This window comes from Musa acuminata, chromosome BXJ1-1 (assembly GCF_036884655.1).
Source record: "Musa acuminata AAA Group cultivar baxijiao chromosome BXJ1-1, Cavendish_Baxijiao_AAA, whole genome shotgun sequence".
In the NCBI taxonomy this organism is placed as follows: domain Eukaryota; kingdom Viridiplantae; phylum Streptophyta; class Magnoliopsida; order Zingiberales; family Musaceae; genus Musa; species Musa acuminata.
This window is the reverse complement of record NC_088327.1, coordinates 9,023,767-9,043,817: the sequence shown is the minus strand read 5'-3', so window position 1 is coordinate 9,043,817 and position 20,051 is coordinate 9,023,767. Positions and strand designations below refer to the sequence as shown.

Genomic DNA, 20,051 nt, shown 5'->3' with positions numbered 1-20,051 from the left:
AATGTAAAGAAAAATATAGAATTTGGTGTCTTATGTTATGACTTAATCAATTAAAGAAGACAAAAGCGATGAAGACTATTCAATCTCAATAGGACAAATCAACGAGCAGTGCGGCAAATAATTCACAGCTCGCTTCAAAGGCCTACTCGAACACACTTGTAAAACTATAGGCTGGTAGGAGGAAAGACAAATTGCAGCTACGTGACAGTGTTTGCAGAAGAAAGATTTTAGGAACGGGGCGTATATTTGTGCGTTGGAAAGGTAGCGAACAGTGGCACCAATCAAGACAAGAGCATGCATATATTGTCACATTGAGTTCTACGCAACAAAATGCAGTAAGAAGTAATCATTACGGTGTGCTGAGGACCATGCAATCAATACATACCTCGAGGAGACCGTCTGACGCTGAGAGAGCTCTGCCATTCGACGAGCAATTAATTTCGGCATACTTGTCCCGGGAACCGGCAGCTTTTGGCAATGACAAACCTAACTATAATCATGAAACGGCATCATTAAAGGTGACACAGGCGAGCATGTACCATAGTACATTCATTTAGAGAGCACTGTAGTAAAAGCATGTTCACAGTTCTTTTTTTTTTTTGCCTCTCTAGCGGCCTTCTCCTTAGCCTAATAGCAATTTAAATTAATACGAAGGCAACATCTCGGAATATAAACAAAAAAGATGAACTCACTTTTTCCGGATCGTGGCCCTCCTATCACCCACTTGTTCTTTGTGGCTTTGATTGCTCCGCTGGTCCAAGTCTTCAGTGGTAGCCGTCACTAAGAAGCAAGAAAAAGAGTGAAACGATAGGAAAAAGGGATACTACGCCCACACACACAGCTTGATGCACACCGCACAATATTCCGATCACGACGTGGAACAAAACAATCCAATAAACGTGGAACTATCACGATCTATAGACAAAGGCAAAACACTTGCCATGCCACCTTTCAAATAAGCCTGTTTAGTGGTCAAAATAAACGTGGGAAACAAGAAGAAAGAGAAAAAACCTCTCCTTCCGTCGGTAGCAGCAACAGCAGAGCTCCACTGAGCTTTCCACGAATTCGTTATCTTCAGTGAAAACAAAGATGAGATTCTTGATGTGTTATAAGGTATTTGAGAAGGCTTCCTCCTGATAACCGAGATCATCTAAAGACTGGTTTGGCTGCAACTGGTTGACTTACAGAAGACGGGACACCAACATTAACCTGGCAAAACAAGTGAATGAACATATGTACTGACGGTAAAGGAAACCTGTTTGACGATGGAATATTGTGGCCGATATAATTTCACAAAATTTTCTCTCAGATTATTTATAAACAACCAAGCAGAATTTGGCTTGCATCAATTGCTAATCAACAATTAATTATGTCGATTTGGCTTGAATTAATTGTGTGATTGAACCAATCATTGTCGCTATAAAGTTTTTTGCAGATTCTAACAAGGCAAGGCAATAGAATACTTAAACAAATATATAATTCATAACTAGTGGTCCATCAAATTTTATCTTTTCTTTATCGTTCTTTTAGTTCAGCATGATATGTAAGACAGATTTCTAAGTCTTCAAGATACTATAAAGATTATAGACGCTGTCAGATGCATTATACCAAAGAAGATTAGATGCATACCTCAGCAGATTTGAAGAGTTCGTGTAAAACTTCAGATAAAGTTGGATGCGCATGAACAGCAAATTTTATATCCTGTTGCAATAGAACAGTTGTAACTTATTCAGTAAATAGAATTATTTTTAATTCAACAAACACAGAATCACAAAAATTAATTGCCTGTTGTCAACTGAAATGTTTCTCCTGGAATTTAATATATCTTTTTTGTTTTAAAGCCATAAAGAAGTGGAGGTATAGATGTTAAAGACACCATCACATCATGAGCTTCCAGAAAGAATATTTGAACGATTTGTTAAGAAATATTATTTTAAATGTGAAGATCAATGTTAAAACAAAAACATTAGATCTAGCTTTATGCATTATATAGTTGCAAAGATGTTCAAATACAACAGTACCTGGCATCATTACCAGTGAATAGAAACTTTAAGGGTCACTTAACAGGACTGGCGTTCAAGATGGTTACGATTATTTGTTTCACTTGCATCCCATCATCATCATCATCATCCAAGACTCTTCCAGATGGTGACACTCAAGAATACAGGACAATCTAAATTTTATGGAAAAGTTCATGAATGATTTAAAAGAAAATTTATGAATGGCTACTGGAGATAACTTTCTAATCAAGGTAAAGTTTAAGCATCTTCTGAAGAACCTCAAGGTCTAGCCAGTATGTTGAAAGATCTAACCTATTTAGTGGCAGTGTGCAAGATGCAATTGCGCGAACCCCAGAAACTTGACATTTAATGAAACTTTAAGAAAGGTGATGTGGCAATTACAGAAAAAAAACAATTTTATATCAATGATAAATAAGCTGATGAGAAAACAACACAGTCTACACCATCATCTAATAAGTAATGGTCCTTAAAAATAAACTATTTTTGGATAGCATTAAACTATAAATCAAGTCCTGCTAAAGAAAATGAAGCAACCAGAGCTCCTCCATATTGAAGCCCCAAGCATTCAATGCTGCAATATTCCGCAGTAAAGTCTAACTATTTTCCTTGGGCGTATGTCAACTTTTCCCTGGTAGACACAACAAAGTGGCAGACTACTCTGACGTTCCCTACCTATGAGTCTTCAAAGAGAACTTACATCTTTTCTAGATTTTACAAAAGAAAAAAAAGAAACATGTCATATTAGGCCAAAAGCGCTTGAGAGATGCTTCACAGAGATTGATTTGGTGTAACAATTGCTATCCATAAAATAGCTAGTAGTTCACATGTTATAAAACTTTAAGTTTGTTCACATCAACATAAGCTAAATATTTCATCAAAAAGACATGAAACATAGATGAACCTAATAAGGGGGCAGCATACTATAAACAATTGTTTCTCAATTTTCATATGTAAAGGCACGACTGCAGTTCTTTTAGATGCATATAACGTGTAATCCAAGTGATCGTGAGCAATCACAAATCAAAATATTCAAGTGTGAAATATGATCACCTGTAGACGTGTTCCCAGGGCTATAGCATTTGATGCCTCATGGATGAGGTCTACAGCATGCAGCCCTAAAATATGAACTCCACGGATCTCCCCTTTATCAGGTCTGTATATCAACTGCATTACAAGAACAAATTCGTCAAGGCAAGCATAAAATCTACTGCAAGACAAACTGATTGCATATCCTACAAATTTTTTAGAAATGATTATTATTTATTTCATTCTAATAAAATCTAAGATTTAGAAAAAGTTTTAAGGGAGTAGATATATATATATATATATATATAGATAGATAGATAGATAGATAGATAGATACATAGATAGATAGAGAGAGAGAGAGAGAGAGCAGTACTACGAAAATACACCAAAGCCCCCTAAAAAGAAAGGTCCCAAAGTAATGGTAGCAAATACTGCTTGAATAAAAGATCTAGTATCCAAATCTTTTATCCTTCTTCTTCCTCCACTGCCACCTCTTCTTCTTTTCTCTTCCTCCTTCCTCCTCTTCTTCCACCACTCATCTTCTTCCTCCACCATTTGTTCCTTCTCCTTCTGCTTCCTCTTGAGTTTTCAGTACATACTGTGCCATGTATCGGTACACTGGTACTGATCGGTCTAGCCAAGGATTGGTATGCATGGTCCATCAATCCATGATAGGAAATCATTGGAAAAGTATACCAGTATTTTAAAGAAATATTTTTAAGAAAATGGTTTTGTGCTGGGTTTGCTGTTGGATGTAATACAAGTATATGATAAGTCTATGGAATGACATATATGAGATGATTAAAAGTATAGTTATTGATAATTTGATATAGGGTGGATTTTCATGAACATTAAACTTTTTATGATGTTCAAAAATACCATTTAAGAAATGGATTAAATGTTAAATTTCAATGTATTTCTATTTACTAGATCTTTTTCCTCCTCATGTATAAGTAGAATAGCTACTTGATGATCAAGATACTTATGTAACCTCTAATTGCTTATCATGATTCAATGTCAACATAGTCAAAATATTTTAGTGCCCGAGATCTATATGGCATAATGAAAAAACTTTTCTTGTGACCATGACAAAACATATCCTACTACTATTACAAAATTTTCAAATTAATATATCTCATATACATGCCTTCGTTTTGTATATGTGCACTAGAATAATATAACCGATTTTAGAAGTAGGATGAAACGCCATATTTAACGAAACCTGTGGCAACTATTTTCTTGGAATTCAAGTAACAGAACTTCAATATAGTTAAAGAAGGGATAATATTCTCATGGAATTGATAACTATCATAATGAGAGTTACACAAGCTTCCAGTCATGGCATAATGTGTTTTTAATTTCATAATAAGATAATGGTCCAAAATATAACCTTAGCGAGCCCCTCGCCTTCATTCTCTGCCAGAGCTTTTGTGTTAGCCTTGAAACTAGTCTTAGCAACACGTACTTCAAACCTATCCTTCTCACCTTTCTCCCTTGCTTGAGGCTGCAAAAGAAAACTCAGGAGTGGGACATCCAAACCTCACGTGTCACAGAAAAAAAAACACCAATAATTCTAACAGAGAGAAATTAGTGTATAACCTTGTTTTTTGCAGAAATAAACTAATGCATGACTAGAAACCACAACAACAACTAAAATTTTTTTCATGACTTAGTCTTATTTGAGTGAAAATTCATTATATTTTCACATTCAACCCCTTACAGAGGTCAAATGAAAAATTGCCAGTCACGAAGCAAATATTGACAAATTTCAAGCCAACATTATTTGAGCTAATTCTCATCCATCATAGGAGTCTATCCAAGTGAACAGCTGAATTTAGAAAAATCTAAAAAGTAATACCATCAGACGTATCTTGTAATGTGGATGCACAGTGAGGAGAAAAATCTATAGACATATATTTCTACCGGTGTTGGTAAATAAATGTGGATGTTGATCTTGCAACCAATAATGAGCTTGTAAAATGAAGATGCTGGTAATACATACTAATCTATAAAAAAATGGAGCTGTGCTAGTAAGAATTCTTAATTGTTGTTTTGTTGGAATGGCCACAAGTACCACTAGTTGATCCAAACTTTCAACAAAAGTCACCTGATGAAAAAATTTAGAAGAAGTCTTTCAAGCAAACAGTAGAAATCAAGTTCATGAGATAAAAGAAAAAAAAGAAACATTGTATAGTGTTGGATGATTAACCAGTACTCAATTATGGATTGGCTGTAAATCTAATTTGTATCAATAATTGGATAATTACAAATCTGATGCAATATAACCATTTTATTATTTATCTCAATTTATTATGACTTAATTTTCAATGGTTCATTAAGTTCTTGTTCATGATCTTATTTCACCTTCTGTCTCTTGATGCTCTTTTCTAGCATAAGTCCGGCTACGTGAAGAAACTTTATCATGTTAGAACATTATTCGATCTTGGAGTTAATTGTAAGCTAGTAGCAATGGTTGGATAATTGGATAATTACAAATTTGATGCAACATAACCATTTTATTATTTATCTCAATTTATTATGACTTAATTTTCAATGGTATTCATTAAGTTCTTGTTCATGATCTTATTTCACCTTCTGTCTCTTGATGCTCCTTTCTAGCATAAGTCCGGCTACGTGAAGAAACTTTATCATGTTAGAACATTATTCGATCTTCGAGTTAATAGTAAGCTAGTAGCAATGGTTGGCCAATGTTGGTAGTATCAAAGAAGGTTATCACTGAACAGCTAGCCACTAACAATGATAGAAAATTCCAACAATATAGTTAATAAATACCATGATCGCAAAGCATAATCCAACAATATAGTTATAAAAAGGAATCCACATTGCTTCTAACCAAAACCATGTAAAAATGGGGCTACCAACATCATAGACAACTTTAAGGAATGTAAAGACTTGTATGCTGAATGTTAGGACACCATGTAACTAAACCATGACATTTGCCGTAAGGACTAATATCAAACATCAAAACACATGTTTAAAGAGGACTCATGTTGATGAACAAAAGTCGTTATACTGGGCATTCAAAGATTATATGTCTGCAAGCTTCTAATGAGTTACAAGAGAAACGGAAGCTAAATCTGAGGTAAAGAATCATCCATGGAATAGGCATTGCCTGTAAGAAAACATATGAAAGCAGTGGCTGAGAATAACGTCATACCTCACTACCAAGGGCAGTGTACACATCACTAAATTCAAGTCCAATATAACCACTTCCTACAATAGCTATCCAATCTGGCACCGGTTCCAGCTTGAGTGCATGATCACTAGTGAACACAGTTTTCCCTACAATGTACCACCCGATAAATTAAAAGTAACTAAATTAATCAAATAAGAATGACAAAAGAATACTTGGATTAACCTATAGTAGATAAATCAAATTCATAGAAAATAGAAAGCATATCTGCCAAGTTACAAAGGATTAAAACAAATAAAAAAGAAACCATTATCTGTAAATTAAAAGTCAATATCAAGGAACAGTAGAAATTGAGAACCATAATGTTGTTCCTGGTTGCAGAAAGAAACGGAGATGTATGATCAACCTTTTTTTTTTTTTCATGGTACTTGGGTAAAAAAAAATTAAAGCTAGTACATATAAAGATACACTGAAATCTTACAAGTTATCCATAATTGTGGTATCAGTACACAAGGACAAAAAAGTAACAACTGCATCAAAACAAAAAAGTAAACACATCCGATATCGAAACATTTGGATATTGGTATAATATGCCGACAATTTTGAAACCCATAGGCTGTATTTCACATGAATAAAAGCCTATTATACATAAATCACGATATTTTCTACAATATCTTGGAAACAGTAATGTCCATCTAAAATGCACTCCAAGTCCATGTTGATTGTTGAAGAATGTCTAATCATGAATTTGAGTTGGAAATTTATACAGTAGAACATCTGAAAAAAAAAATCAGAAAAACGTACCAAAAAAGCAGAACAAAAATTATGAACAAAACATACATAATAGTTCTTTTGGTTATTATATATTAATATTTCCTCATCTCTGCAACCAAATACAAGAAGGAAATACAAACACCAAAGCAGAATTCCATCATTTTCACATGAAAATTTTCCAACATAAGCAACAGTATCATGCACTTATGTACATGCATAGTTGACAAATTTCCAACTAAATGAGTCAGAGAAAATAAAGTTAACCATCCACTTCAATGCCATTAGGTACAAAGGGAACAGATCCACTAGCTATTATTGTATTCCTAGCTGTAATTTCTGTACCAGGAAACCCGACCTTTCCATATTTCACCTTTTGTGTACCCTGAAAACATCAGTGTGTCATGGTAAGACCATAGTTCATGACTCTCTGACATCAGCAAAGAATGACAAATCATTTCAAAACCAAATACCTCATGCATAAGCAGAGGAAGAAATAAATATAGATTAGTGTTGAAGGGAAACACAACTCCATTGCTAGTCAATATAAAACATATTCAAGAAACAGTATTCCTAGTGTCTTTTGTAAGAAGTAAGAACAATATAGCAAAGAGCTATCAACATGATATTAGCCATCAATAATGGAAACTTATGGTATTTCTCCCAACTAAAACAGTTATTTAGAATAATCTGGATTATACTATTCAAGCGACACTTCATAAAATCCATGATTTAGTTTTCCTTTTGTTATAGTCATTGGCATTACAAATATACAGCACAAAAACAAAATTTTAATATGAATGGACATCTTTAATCTATAAAAGGGAGTGGCATCTAAAGATTGAAATGGAATAACCAGCACATAGGAAGGTTTTAGAGCTTGGATTAGCCCGTGCAAGTTTCTTCATCTCATTAAGGTAACAGTAACAGCTTAATCACAATCCTCTAGCACTTAAACATAGAGTCAATGTGCTTACAAAAACTCAGTAGAATATCAATGAACCAAACACAATACTCGCACAAACACACACCCAGATCAATGATCTGATATCTGAGAACAATAAATAGGTAATTTGATTGCAGTGATCATATAATACTAGTTTGTAGTATAGTTTATAAAGCATGGACATGCACACAACACAATACATACACATCAATACAGCAATTCAAAGATAGAAAATAAGCATACATGTATCATAAATGTATACAAAAAATAAAAATCAAATGTATATGTGTGTTTATAACATATATACATGCATCGTAAGTTAATATTTATGTCAGTTATACAGATCCTAATATTTTTTTCAAGTACCTGATGTGTGTCAAGAAATAAGAGGCTACTGTTAAGAGTCTGATATGAGCACAATAGACATGACAAGCATTTTGAAGAATTCATGCTTCATAAAGTATACTTGATGCATTCAATTAAGCACAAAAAAATATATAGTATTATAACCAGGGTTCGAGAGCGTAAAATCCTAATTAGTAAAATAAGTTGGTACTTCTACTTTCAAAGACACTGCACTCCTATGTTTCATTTAATATACATGTGCTATTTTCAATAAAAATCTAATAACATTCTTCTCTTTGCACTTCTCAGATAATTCTTATCATTGTGATGCTACGGCTGTTTGATCTACAAAGGGTTAGGAAAATAACAAGTCAATTGTGAATCAATTCCAAATTTAATTAACCCAAAGAAGCATGGAGTTGTAAGACTGGTACAGAAAGCATTAACACAACATATTTAATAAGCATAGTTCTTCTATCTTTTCACATTAGAATGGTGGGTTTTCAACGCAACCTTCCATGATATAGATTTTAAGCTATATTTCAACAAGATCACATGTTATACAGTTAGAGGAATCAGTATAAAAAAATTATTAAATGTTTTTGGCCTGTTAAAATAATTCCCATATAGATTGTCACAGAATAACTTATAATCGATAAAGAAAAATCATGCAAAACTAATATGTATCTCGATATAATGACCATAATATAATCTACTACAAACTAGAAACTCAGGTTACTCAGCTATTAAATGACGTTGCATAATAATAATTATGTACTACAGAAAAATTAATATCAAGCACAAGCAACTTACCACAATAGTGCCTACACCTGTGAGTATATCAACACCTAGAGCTTTCAATGAATTAGTCAAATTAATCTGAATTTTGGAAGCAAGATTATTTGCATGATCAGCAACGCTTAGTCTATTATAACCAGGAGATGTGACCTATCATTTCAGTGCAATGAAGCATTAAAACATGACATAAATTAGGATAATTTGATAAACAGACTACAGAAAGTCTCAGTGCAGTAGATTTTCACAGAAATATACTAAAGGTGGCATGGTCAGAAAAATATAATTAAGATAAATATTTAAATGCTCATGAAATAAATGACCCTGATGTAACAAAAAAAATCAAATAATAATCTGTGGCTTTAATATTGTCCAGTGAGACAAACAAAAGCTATGTTTAAATGTATGATAAATGCTTATTTGACTTCAGATCTTCATCATGGGAAACTGCAAAACCATTATGTTGAATATATCAGTTTACACTTTACATGCAGGAAAGCCTGTGTACATTTAACTACCAAGAATAAGGACCATTGTCCCATGTGATACCATCCATAGGAGGACTGGTGTACCAGTTGGCATCGGCACACCACGTGTTGGTATGCCAGTATGTATTGGTTTTTCGAAAAAAGGCCGAAAAATGACCAAAACAAAGAAAATTTCATTTTCTTAGAATTTTTTTCCTAATTTATTGGTATATAAGTTGTATTTACACAAGAATAAAGTGTATCTAAGCCATAAATGAATAGATTATAAGAGGAAATATTGAAATGATCTTTTTGAATCCATCAAGGAAAAACTGTCACACAGGAGGAAGTTGCTTCTCGTTGATCTTGAATCGCCCGATAAGGAACTTTAATCACAACAGTGTGAGAAAAAGTGAGAATGAGAGAATGACTGAAAGAGGGGGAAGGGAGGCAATTTAAAGCCCCAAAAGAGGCCCCAATGGTCAATTTGGTCAAACTAGACTGGATTCGGGTTGGTATCGATGAAATTAAGATTGGTACCGACCCATATCGATCGATACAAGACAAGTTTTGACCATATCGGCCAATACATACCCCGTATTGACCAATACATGGCCATATTTCAGAGTACGCATCGAAACGAGCTGGTATGCATACCGATCAACTAGCAAACCAGTACATACCACCTGTTTCTTACTAACTAAGAAGATTCTTCAGCCAACACAGTGATCATGAATGAGATGTCATCTGATCAAATTAAGTATTTTGTCAAAAACAAACAGCAAATGTAAAGTAAGATGGTAAATAGTGTGTCTCTTTGATGTTCCCAGCTATTCACATAGTTATTCAATGCCAGGTTAGACACTAATAAAACAGTATACAAATTGTCTTTGGATTCTAGACATATGGTAAGAAAAAGAAGAAATGAAGCTTGAAACCTGTAGACCCAGAGCCTTCAGGTGATGCTCATCATGAAGTTCACGCATGCGACCACTAACAGCAAGAAGAGCTTTAGATGGAACGCATCCTCTATTTACACAAGTACCACCAACAATGTCCCCTTCAATAATGGTAGTTTTTAAACCCTGCAAATCAGGTACCATAGTTTAGGACTCATTCTGATGAATAACAAGTCAAAGCATATGGAGAGCACTTAAAGAGCAAAAAGAAAATCTAAACGCTAACAGAGCACATCAAATTACTAACCAAGAGAAATGATATTCAGTCACAGACAGATACCAAAATCTTCTCATGTTTGCAGCATAATAACATACGTCAGGTAGTGTAAGAGAGTTGTCCAAAATATGGCTGCTCATAAGTTTCTCCACAATCCCTTTGCTATCTGCTGGGATTTTTCACCACAATCAAAAATGTTTCCTTAATATTTGGTATGTGCAAACAAATTTATGTGATGTCATGTAGTGTTCGCATGTATGATTTTTCATGCTTCCACCTGAGGATCTGAGATCACTCTGACACATAAATCATTATATGTGAATTTAACACAATTTTTTTTTTCAAACGGTACATGCTCGTCTGGAGTTCTACATTATAAATTTTATTTTAGGATTGGAAAACACATATATGCAGATATAAGTATAATATTGACCCATCATTGTGTCTGCTTCAGTTGTCACCCGCTCCAAGCTTCAAATAGCCTGGGTGTCTGTCTGAATTCAGTGCTTACAATATACCATAAGGACCAGGATAATGAATATACCTTAAGCTCAGGATAATAAGAATAAGTAACACATAAATTAATATAGAAAATTTCTGTAAATTAAAAACAGAAAAAGATCAAATGCTTGAACCCAGACTGGATGTTACTGAATGACATATTACCTTTTCCTAACACTTGTAAGTCTAGAAACATTAAATTTTCTCTCAAGTTTAATTGTCTAATATTTTCAACTTTTGGTGTCCAAGCAGAGCAGTGCGAATGCCAAAAGTTGCACAATCATTTCCTTTATAATACAAGAAAGTAGCTCAACAGCTCAATCAACCGATTTCAAGGACTGCTTTCTCTCAAATTAGTCATTCATCTTTTCTTGTAAATAGATGAGATCAAATTTGGCCGAGAAAATAACAAGCAGCACTCAACAACCAAAAAAAAAAAGAGGAAGATGAACCTTATTATAGAATAATGATGGTAACTGATAGATGTATATTGAGATTGGTAGTGCATGGTGATCATACAACCTTTGCATTTGTGTTTAAGTGGCTCGGGATGCAAAAACAATTGAAACTCCAGTATTCAAATATGTTGGTGTCTCATGACTATCACAGATCATGTGTATTTCAAGTAACATGAAAAGCAACAAAATAGTGGTTCCGTCATGGAACAGCACCGGTAGGTAAAAAGTGAACCCGAGTCACACAAAAAGAAAAAACAACTAATTTTAGACCAAAAGACTGCTATCGCTTGGATAATAGAAGCATGGATACTCAAAATAAGAATGAATGATAGGGAATATTCTGGTAACGATCAACAGCCATCTCAGAGTCGATGTGGCATCTCAAAGCCGACGTGGTGCCTCGGAGTCGACAGTCGCACCTCGGTGCCGAGGAGGCGCGGGCGCCAATACGGACTTGAAGGGACGCAGCATCCCCGCAAAGACGTTCAACGGTTCCCGCGTCACCTGAGGTCGTAGAAGACGGCACCGCACGACGTAGAACAGTACAGGTCAATCCGTGTCGCCTGGAGAATACGTACGGGCCGCCCAAAGCATCAACGGTCATTAACAACTCGAGTATGACCGACTCCCTATAACATGTATAAATATCGATCCCCTGGTATGTCCCGGGAGATAGGACCTCGAACATAAAAGAATATCCTCAGATCCACCTCGAACTAACTTAAGCTTCGAAAGGATCGAGTCGGGAATCCGTCTCCCGACATTGACCTCCTGTCTAGGAAGGCGATGCTGAAGCAGGAATCCAAGTCCTACCTCGGGTCAGCCCCAGAGACACCAGCTCCGACCCGACCTCGCCCTTCCATCCCCATCTCGGACACCCACGAGGACGCCCCCGTACGATCGGGATTGGACCAAAGGAAACGGCGTGAAGACACCGACAATGAAGTGTGAAAAGCATCGTATAAACTATTATTGGCAACATAATATAGAATCAGTGTATAAATAAAAGGATTAAAAGAAAAGCTGTCACGTGTGAATTCGAACGGCTATATAAGAAATCCAACGCCAAGAAATATTGGTTGTCCAGCAACCAAGCGCACGAGTTCGAGTACCTCAGATACAACAAAACAAGCAGGTAAAACCCATCAAGAAACATACAACATTACCTTCTCGACTGCATGGAGCGCAGCGCCATGGCTTCCGACGCCAGCTCCGATGATGACGAGATCATAATCAAAGACTTTGGCGGGGCTCCCGTTATACTTCACCACGGCCAAGATCTTCCTCGAGAACCTCCGGGAGGAATCCGGGGTGATCCGCCCCGAGGCCGCCCAATTCAGCGAGCGGAGTGACAAGTCCTCCCTGCGGAGGCCGCAGAACCGTCGGCCGTAACTGCAGAATGCACCGAAGGGGGCAGCGGCGGCCGACGGATCGGATGCCGGAGGGGCGGCAGTTGGGAAGGGAAGGGAGAGCGAGAGAGAAGCCGGCATCGCTGGAGCAAAAGGATGCTTAGAAACTGGAGCCGGCGGAGGAGGAGGCGAGAGACATGGCCGGGAGATCTACAGTTATATGTGGAGAGGGAAGAGGGCCCGGAGAAATCCGACGGGTGAGGGCGGAGGATTCGAAGTGGAGCGGAGACCGGACCATCGCAGGGTTGGTTTCCGTTGATTCAGAAGCGAGTCGCGATTGCGGACTATCGCGGAGAGTACTGCGCGCGGAAGCAACAGTACACTTCAATTTTGCGTTTCTTTCATTTATACACGTATTTTGGATCCGAAACTATAAAAGAAAACAAAATTTGGTCTTTTACTGTAGAGCCTTCAGTTTCATCGGCAGCAGTGTGCCAGTAAACGGCTGCAGTAATGCATGTCCTAAATGTAATACAACATTTAGTATTAATTTGCATGTCCTAAATGTAATGCCTTTACCGTATTCTGCATTAATTTGCAGAAAGTAATACAACATCGATTGCATAAATGTAATTGTGTAGTTATTCCAATCTAGATTGATCCAAGTGTAATACACAAAACGAACAGCATCTATGCCTCAATTTAGCCAATCTAGACTATAACATACCTAATGCTGCAATTATCAAACAGATATATAAATCCTTCACCATTCGATCTGAGGTTACTTTCTGTTGGAAATTACTTACCGGAAAAACTAACTAGTTAATTAGTATCAAATGGAAGCTGTCATACCACTTGTACTTAAGACTCCAACAGCAGCAATATATATAATATACACTTGAAGCACCAAATTTGAGCAGAGCAAACTACCAAGACTTCAACATGGCAGTCTGCTCAATATCTTAATAAGCCAAATGAAAATCACCGACAAAGCAGCAAAATTGCGAACCAAAAGATATAAGCAAACAGGAATAGCCACACTCTAAGAATTACCACGTAGATTACTGAAAAGAATGATCTTAATAACTTGCACGGGCAAAAAAATTGGATTTGTGTGTATTTTCAACTTATCCGCTCGCCAGTGCAGAAACAAGACTATTTAGCATAACAAATTGATTTGCTGGCCAAAACTGTCCTCTTCACCATATCAGGTAGATACATCTTGAGAATAACCTTGCTCCTGTAGAATCACATATATTCAAGTATAGAAATATTAACAAGTTATCGTTGACTCAGCACTTCCTTTGACTTCTCTATAGCACTGTAGACTACACAAGGGAAGCTTAGTCTTGGAATCCCGATACTTGTATGCATTTGAACATGACGGGGCAGCACATTTCTCTCGTGGAGGAGGGTAACTGGATCCAGAGCAATCATCAGTAAGAAACAGACAGGCAAAAGGTTGTTGCATCAACAGAATGCAAGAGTCCACATAATAAAAGCAACAGAGTGAAAAAAAAAAAGAATATCCCACGAGTATATGATACAGTAAAAATATTACCAATTCAGAAGGCTCATGCTGTAAATTCATTTCCTCCTAGTTTAAGTTAGAAATTTCCATCTTACCTGCAAGGCCTGGAGTTGAATATACTTGGAAGGCCTACATCATCAGCAAATGTTACGACTGTGCCACCAGGTCCAATGACACATCTAATGGTGCTTGGACCCAATGCTTGTGACTTAGCAAACCTTGCCTGTGTAAACCAATATAATCCAGAGATTGAAAATAAAAATAAGTCAACTAGAATAAATTCAGGGCATAACTGAGGTTTGGGATATAGACCTTTTCTTCAAGTTCTTTCTGCTTCTTTTCTTCCTTTTTCTTGTCAGAATCTTGGCCTAATATTTTCCTTATAGCCTCAGCCTGTGAAGTTAAAATTTAATCAGGCAATTCATTGACAGGAGTAATGCCAACTTAGATCCAGAAAGAAATAAAGACACACCTCAGATTCTCTGGCTTGCTTCTCTACTTGCATTTTCCGTCTTTGAGCAGCTTCTGCTTTTTTTGCTTGTATCTCCACTTCAGATAGCTTCTCCTTTTGTTCTGCAGTCATAATGCAACGTCAAAAAGAAAGAACTTGAAAAAAAAAAAATCCTCTTGCAGGAAGTTCTGTCACAATATTGACAATGATATCAGGCTTTACTTCTAGAAGGTGCAGGTGGCAACCCATTTGGGAACTCGACAAAACTTTCACCATTGCCAGCTTTTCCTGATTGAAGTGCCCGCTGTCGTGTAGTAAGAGGTTCGGTTCTAACGTCAGCTGGTGACCCACTAGTTTCCTTCTGTTTCCTTCTCTTGATCTCTGTCTCACCATCGGAACCAGGTTCTTCCTCTTCGACATAGTCTGTATCATCAGATTCCCTTCCTGGCCTCAACTTCCTTCTATTATCTTTACTTGATCGAGAAGATGTATAGTCCTCATCCACCTCAAAAGCAGTATTTCTATTTCTAGGAATCTTGAGTAATTTCTTTTTCTGAATGATATTCTCGCTGCTACCATCATTTCCTGCTGAATCATCTGCAGAAACCTTAGAAGATTTAAGTTTCTCAAGGTAACGAATCTCTTCATCCTCCTCATCATCATCAAACATACGCCTCTTTGGGACCCTCTTACTCTTACGAGTAGGCGCAGAAGAGGGTAGCATATGCAGTTTGTCTGTTTGCTTTCCAACTAAGCTTGCTTCAGCAACTGTTGCCGTAGAAGCCTCTTCCATCCCATGAATAAAGCTCGATCCACTCAATTGCTTCCCCTGATCTCCTTGTGAGCCATTCCCCCTTTCGGGCAGGGAGTGACCATCAGAGTAATCCTGCAACTAAGGAGAAAAGTAAATACGATGTTCCCTTATAGAGACAGTTCTTCGAATGAGTACGAGCATGATGGCAGTATAGCAAAGAGAGAGCTTAACATGAAATATTAAGACATCTTAGGAATGTACAGCGCTGCAGATTTTACTAATTTACTTGATGGTAATCTCTAACATGTTTGGATCAACTTTGTCAATCATGGTACCGTTCCGTAGTAGGAAAATTTATGAACTTAATGATCAATAATTCCGGTAAAGAGCTGCAAAAAGAAGATGCTAAGCAGATAAATCCAAGTTATAGCTAAGTTTTTATTTTCAGCTTAATTATTCATTAAACAATAGACTGAAATTGGGAATCCTTAGCAGCATATTACCCGGGCAATGAGCTTTAGACGATGCCGAGAGGAATCCAAGGAACGTGGAGGTTTTGCAGAAGATCCATCATCACCTGTCTCCAGTATTGTGCGTGTGACTCCACCAACCTTGAGTTTCACCTTCCTAGGCTTGTTTTCAGCAATAACATTAGAGATCCCTTCTGACTGATCCACATTATAACTCCCATCACTCTTTCGAACGTTTGCATCTGGGGATATTGAGTGTTTCTCATTGTCTTCTTTGACCCTGTCAGTATTTTTCCACTTAGCTGGGGCAAGAACACCTTCACTGCAACGTTTCATGTCAGACCTATGTCCGCCTCGCGAACTGCTAACTCCATGATATCCCCCATCAACTTCTCCAAATACCTTATCGACTTTCTTGGTTTTCTTCGAAGAAGCTATATTAATAGATGAACTCTTTGGAGGAGGGTTGTTAAGATAAAATTCTTTCCTTCGGACACTGGATTCACTACCTCCATCATCATCAGGAGAGAACTTCCTTGAATTATTCAAGGATGGAGTAGAAGATAGGGGTGAGATGTCACAAGATTCTGAAACCAGCTGTGCCTCGGGCCGAGGTCGTCTCAGGGTGGCACTCCTCGGCTTCTTCATCACTGCGTTTGTACCACTGAATCCCAGACCCCCCAAGCCCTCCATCAGATTCAACAGATCAAACTACTCAACCCGTTCGCCTTCCTACCTGATAATTATATTCCCAAATAAATGAATAACAATTGAACAAAAGAAAAAAATAAAAAGGAAGAATTTTGGCAATAAAAGAAAGCAAAGAATCAGTATATAGATATTAAAAAAAGTTGAATGATAAGTGGATGCTACAAGAATAATCAACATGAAAGATAGCATGAAACGACCAAGAATTTGACCACAAGAATGAACGAAATCAACCCTGACAAACAGAAGTGCAGCAAAGATTAGAACTCAACAGCATTACGCAAACAAATCATACGCATCCACAGGAAAAGATCAAACCCAAAACGAAACATAGCGAGCAACGACTTCCAAGATCAGCATTAAATCCAAAAAAAACCATCAAAACAACCACCGGCGATGCGAGAATCAAGATGCATCGATCGTCAATCGAGCAAATAAAAATTCAAGACCAAGAACACGGCGGAAAAAAGACCAACCTGGAATCAAGAAAAACAACCACAAGGGAAAGCAAGAACCCAAGAAAAATCGAATCAAGAATCCGCCAACAAAACCAATCTTGATCTAAACATCAAACGACAAGGGATTCCAGACACCGAGACGAAGCAAATTGATTCAGGAACGAGATAATCTCACCCAGAAGCGGAACGGAAACCCCAGACGAACATCGAAGGACGATAGAGATATAATATTGGGATCTTTAGGGCCGCCGAAGTAGCTCAAGATGGAGAACTGGGGACACGTGGGGGAGAATCCGAGGCTAGGGCTAGGGTTGAGGCGAGTAACAGAGGGAAAGAGGGGAGATGACCGGTGGGTCGCCTATCCTCGTCGCCCCTTTTGATGAAGCGGCCGCCTTAGGTGCGAATGTCACGATGGTGACGACGACGGTGACGATGGATTGGTTCCTCCGATACATCTATAATACGGTGTAATGTACTTCCACGGAGACCTTTGTTACCGATCTCCCTCCGCCTCGTTCCCCTACCTGTGAAATATGTGCACAGGATCGTATCAGAGTGAAGACTTTTTCTTTTAATTAAATATATAATTTTTATATGATTTTTTTTATGTAACACCCTCTATTTCTAAAAACCCTAAAAAAATTATCTTTAAAAATAATAAAAATTGATAATTTTTTATTTTTAATATTCTCGCTCTACAAATAGATATAAATGTCATCATCAACTTTTCATTTTTTTTCTCCTAATCGATGGGAGATAACATCAACTCGAAATAAGATATTGTGCGAATAAATGGATAATTAATGATTGATAGATTATAAATAGTAAATTTATATTTTATTATGATGATTTTTATTTGTAACCCCCCTTTTTACTATCTATAATCTCATTTTAAGAATTTTTAATATTTATAAATTATATACCTAAATACCCTCTTCTTCTCCTTTTTCACCCTTCTCCTCTTATTCTTGGCTTAGAAAAGGCCTACCTAAGTTGAGGGAAATGTGATTGAAAAGATTGGGAGGTTTCTAAGTTAAGAACATTGTGATACTATTAAAAAAAAATTAACATGCTAATTAACTTAAATTCCATCAACTTTGATAATAAATATTATTATATATTTTGAAATCTAATATTAATGATGATAAGTCCTCACTTCTTTTTGCTTAACATATTGAATTGATGCTTATGAAATATAGCATAGTATTTTTTATTTTAATTTATTGAAAAATGATAATAGAAAAATAGACTTAAAAATGTTCTTGTATAGATTTATAGTGTTCTTATAGCTGAATCGTAACTGAACTTTAATTAATTGAAATCCCAATAATTATTTTATACGAGAATCTGAATGTTTTATATGAAAATTATGAAGGATTTGACATGTTTCAAAATAAAAGCATGAAAAATTCTAATATTTATTTTATCTTAAATTTAAATATAATATTTGTGATCGTTATTGTTGTGAATTAACGATAATAATTAAAAAAATAGAATATGTCACTATAATATTTTTTGAATGAAATTATAGTGTTTGTGAAATTATCATTGTTTTTATACAAATATTGGAATAATTAAATCCACATTGATATCTACTCATCCTTGGTTATTAGTCTCACTCCACCTCGTTCGCCTTCTCTTGAAATATTTAGGCATCCTATAATTTTTCGTAAAATATATATTTAATATATTTTTAATTAATATATTAAAATATTTTTTTAATAAAAATATATATATGATGCTAATACATGGACTTAAATATGAGATGTCTGAATAAATAATAAGTGAATGCATATAATTGAATACACCATATGTTAGTGAATTTTTTTATGTATGATTAAATCGGGATATTACAATATTTACTTAATAACTAACATAATATAGAATTAAACCCTAATAAAAATCGACTACTAATAATGGTAGATCCATTTTATTTTATAAATTCATTTATCTTATTTTTGATTGAATTGGAGTGTTACAAATTTGATGAATGCACGGAAGACAAGTGACAGATTAAATTTAACGGTGAATCCTTGATTTTCCCTATAGTTATAAAAACATTCTTTTAGATTTTATTTTTATGAAAACACCTTTCTCATCTAACATTGGATGATTAGAATTTTACAACCAAAAATAAAATATATAAGAACATTCACTATTCAAGTAATCAAAATGCTTGTATACAGTAGATATAGGTTGACACCAATTTCCTTTTTTATTATGAACCTATTATTTCACATCAGGTTCCTATATATATGCTATTTATTATGTTTGCATCAGCCTAACACGATAATTATATATATATATATATATATATATAATTTGAAAAAGAAAATTCATGAATTTACTATATATAAAGCCACGTTGCACAAACGTGCAGAAGTCGCCACTTAAATTTCGTACGGATCAGTTCCTCCTGTTCACACTTGGGCTCCACTGTTCACCCTCTAATAACGACAGAGGTAGCCCATCGGGTAAGCGGTGGAAGGATGGAAACAGAGTATCGCTTCCATATGCATAGCGCACGGAGGTCTTATCGTGAATCGGGACGAAGACAAGGATATTTTAGTACATTCGAGCTTCTAATGGGCCCCGCGCCTCTACTATATAAAACGGCTTAACCAATCGGGTCCTGCTCGACCTTTTCCCTCCCAAACATTAGGGTTTCGA

At 36.1% G+C, this 20,051-nt stretch overlaps 2 protein-coding genes across 3 annotated transcripts; both read right to left on the bottom strand.

Moving 5' to 3' along the window:
* Positions 1 to 172: 172 nt before the first annotated feature.
* LOC103995590 (dihydrolipoyl dehydrogenase 2, chloroplastic-like) lies at positions 173 to 13,397 on the bottom strand. Its single transcript, XM_065192415.1, has 11 exons — positions 12,827 to 13,397; positions 10,389 to 10,610; positions 9,077 to 9,211; positions 7,240 to 7,357; positions 6,226 to 6,362; positions 4,438 to 4,551; positions 3,072 to 3,185; positions 1,630 to 1,701; positions 1,012 to 1,209; positions 693 to 780; positions 173 to 490 (listed from the first exon to the last, which is right to left on the bottom strand). The coding sequence occupies exons 1-9, from the start codon at positions 13,148 to 13,150 to the stop codon at positions 1,147 to 1,149; spliced, it is 1,299 nt and encodes a 432-aa protein (XP_065048487.1). The 5' UTR covers positions 13,151 to 13,397; the 3' UTR covers positions 173 to 490; positions 693 to 780; positions 1,012 to 1,146.
* Positions 13,398 to 14,027: 630 nt separating this feature from the next.
* LOC135659889 (uncharacterized) lies at positions 14,028 to 17,917 on the bottom strand. Of its 2 annotated transcripts, none has more exons than XM_065176334.1 (7): positions 17,557 to 17,917; positions 16,249 to 16,951; positions 15,214 to 15,883; positions 15,013 to 15,113; positions 14,853 to 14,933; positions 14,636 to 14,763; positions 14,028 to 14,427 (listed from the first exon to the last, which is right to left on the bottom strand). In XM_065176334.1, the coding sequence occupies exons 2-7, from the start codon at positions 16,906 to 16,908 to the stop codon at positions 14,283 to 14,285; spliced, it is 1,785 nt and encodes a 594-aa protein (XP_065032406.1). In that variant the 5' UTR covers positions 16,909 to 16,951; positions 17,557 to 17,917; the 3' UTR covers positions 14,028 to 14,282. The 2 variants fall into 2 exon arrangements, with proteins under 2 accessions (XP_065032406.1, XP_065032411.1); XM_065176339.1 differs by having other exon boundaries at positions 15,214 to 15,877; positions 17,557 to 17,916.
* Between the last annotated feature and the right edge of the window lie 2,134 nt (positions 17,918 to 20,051).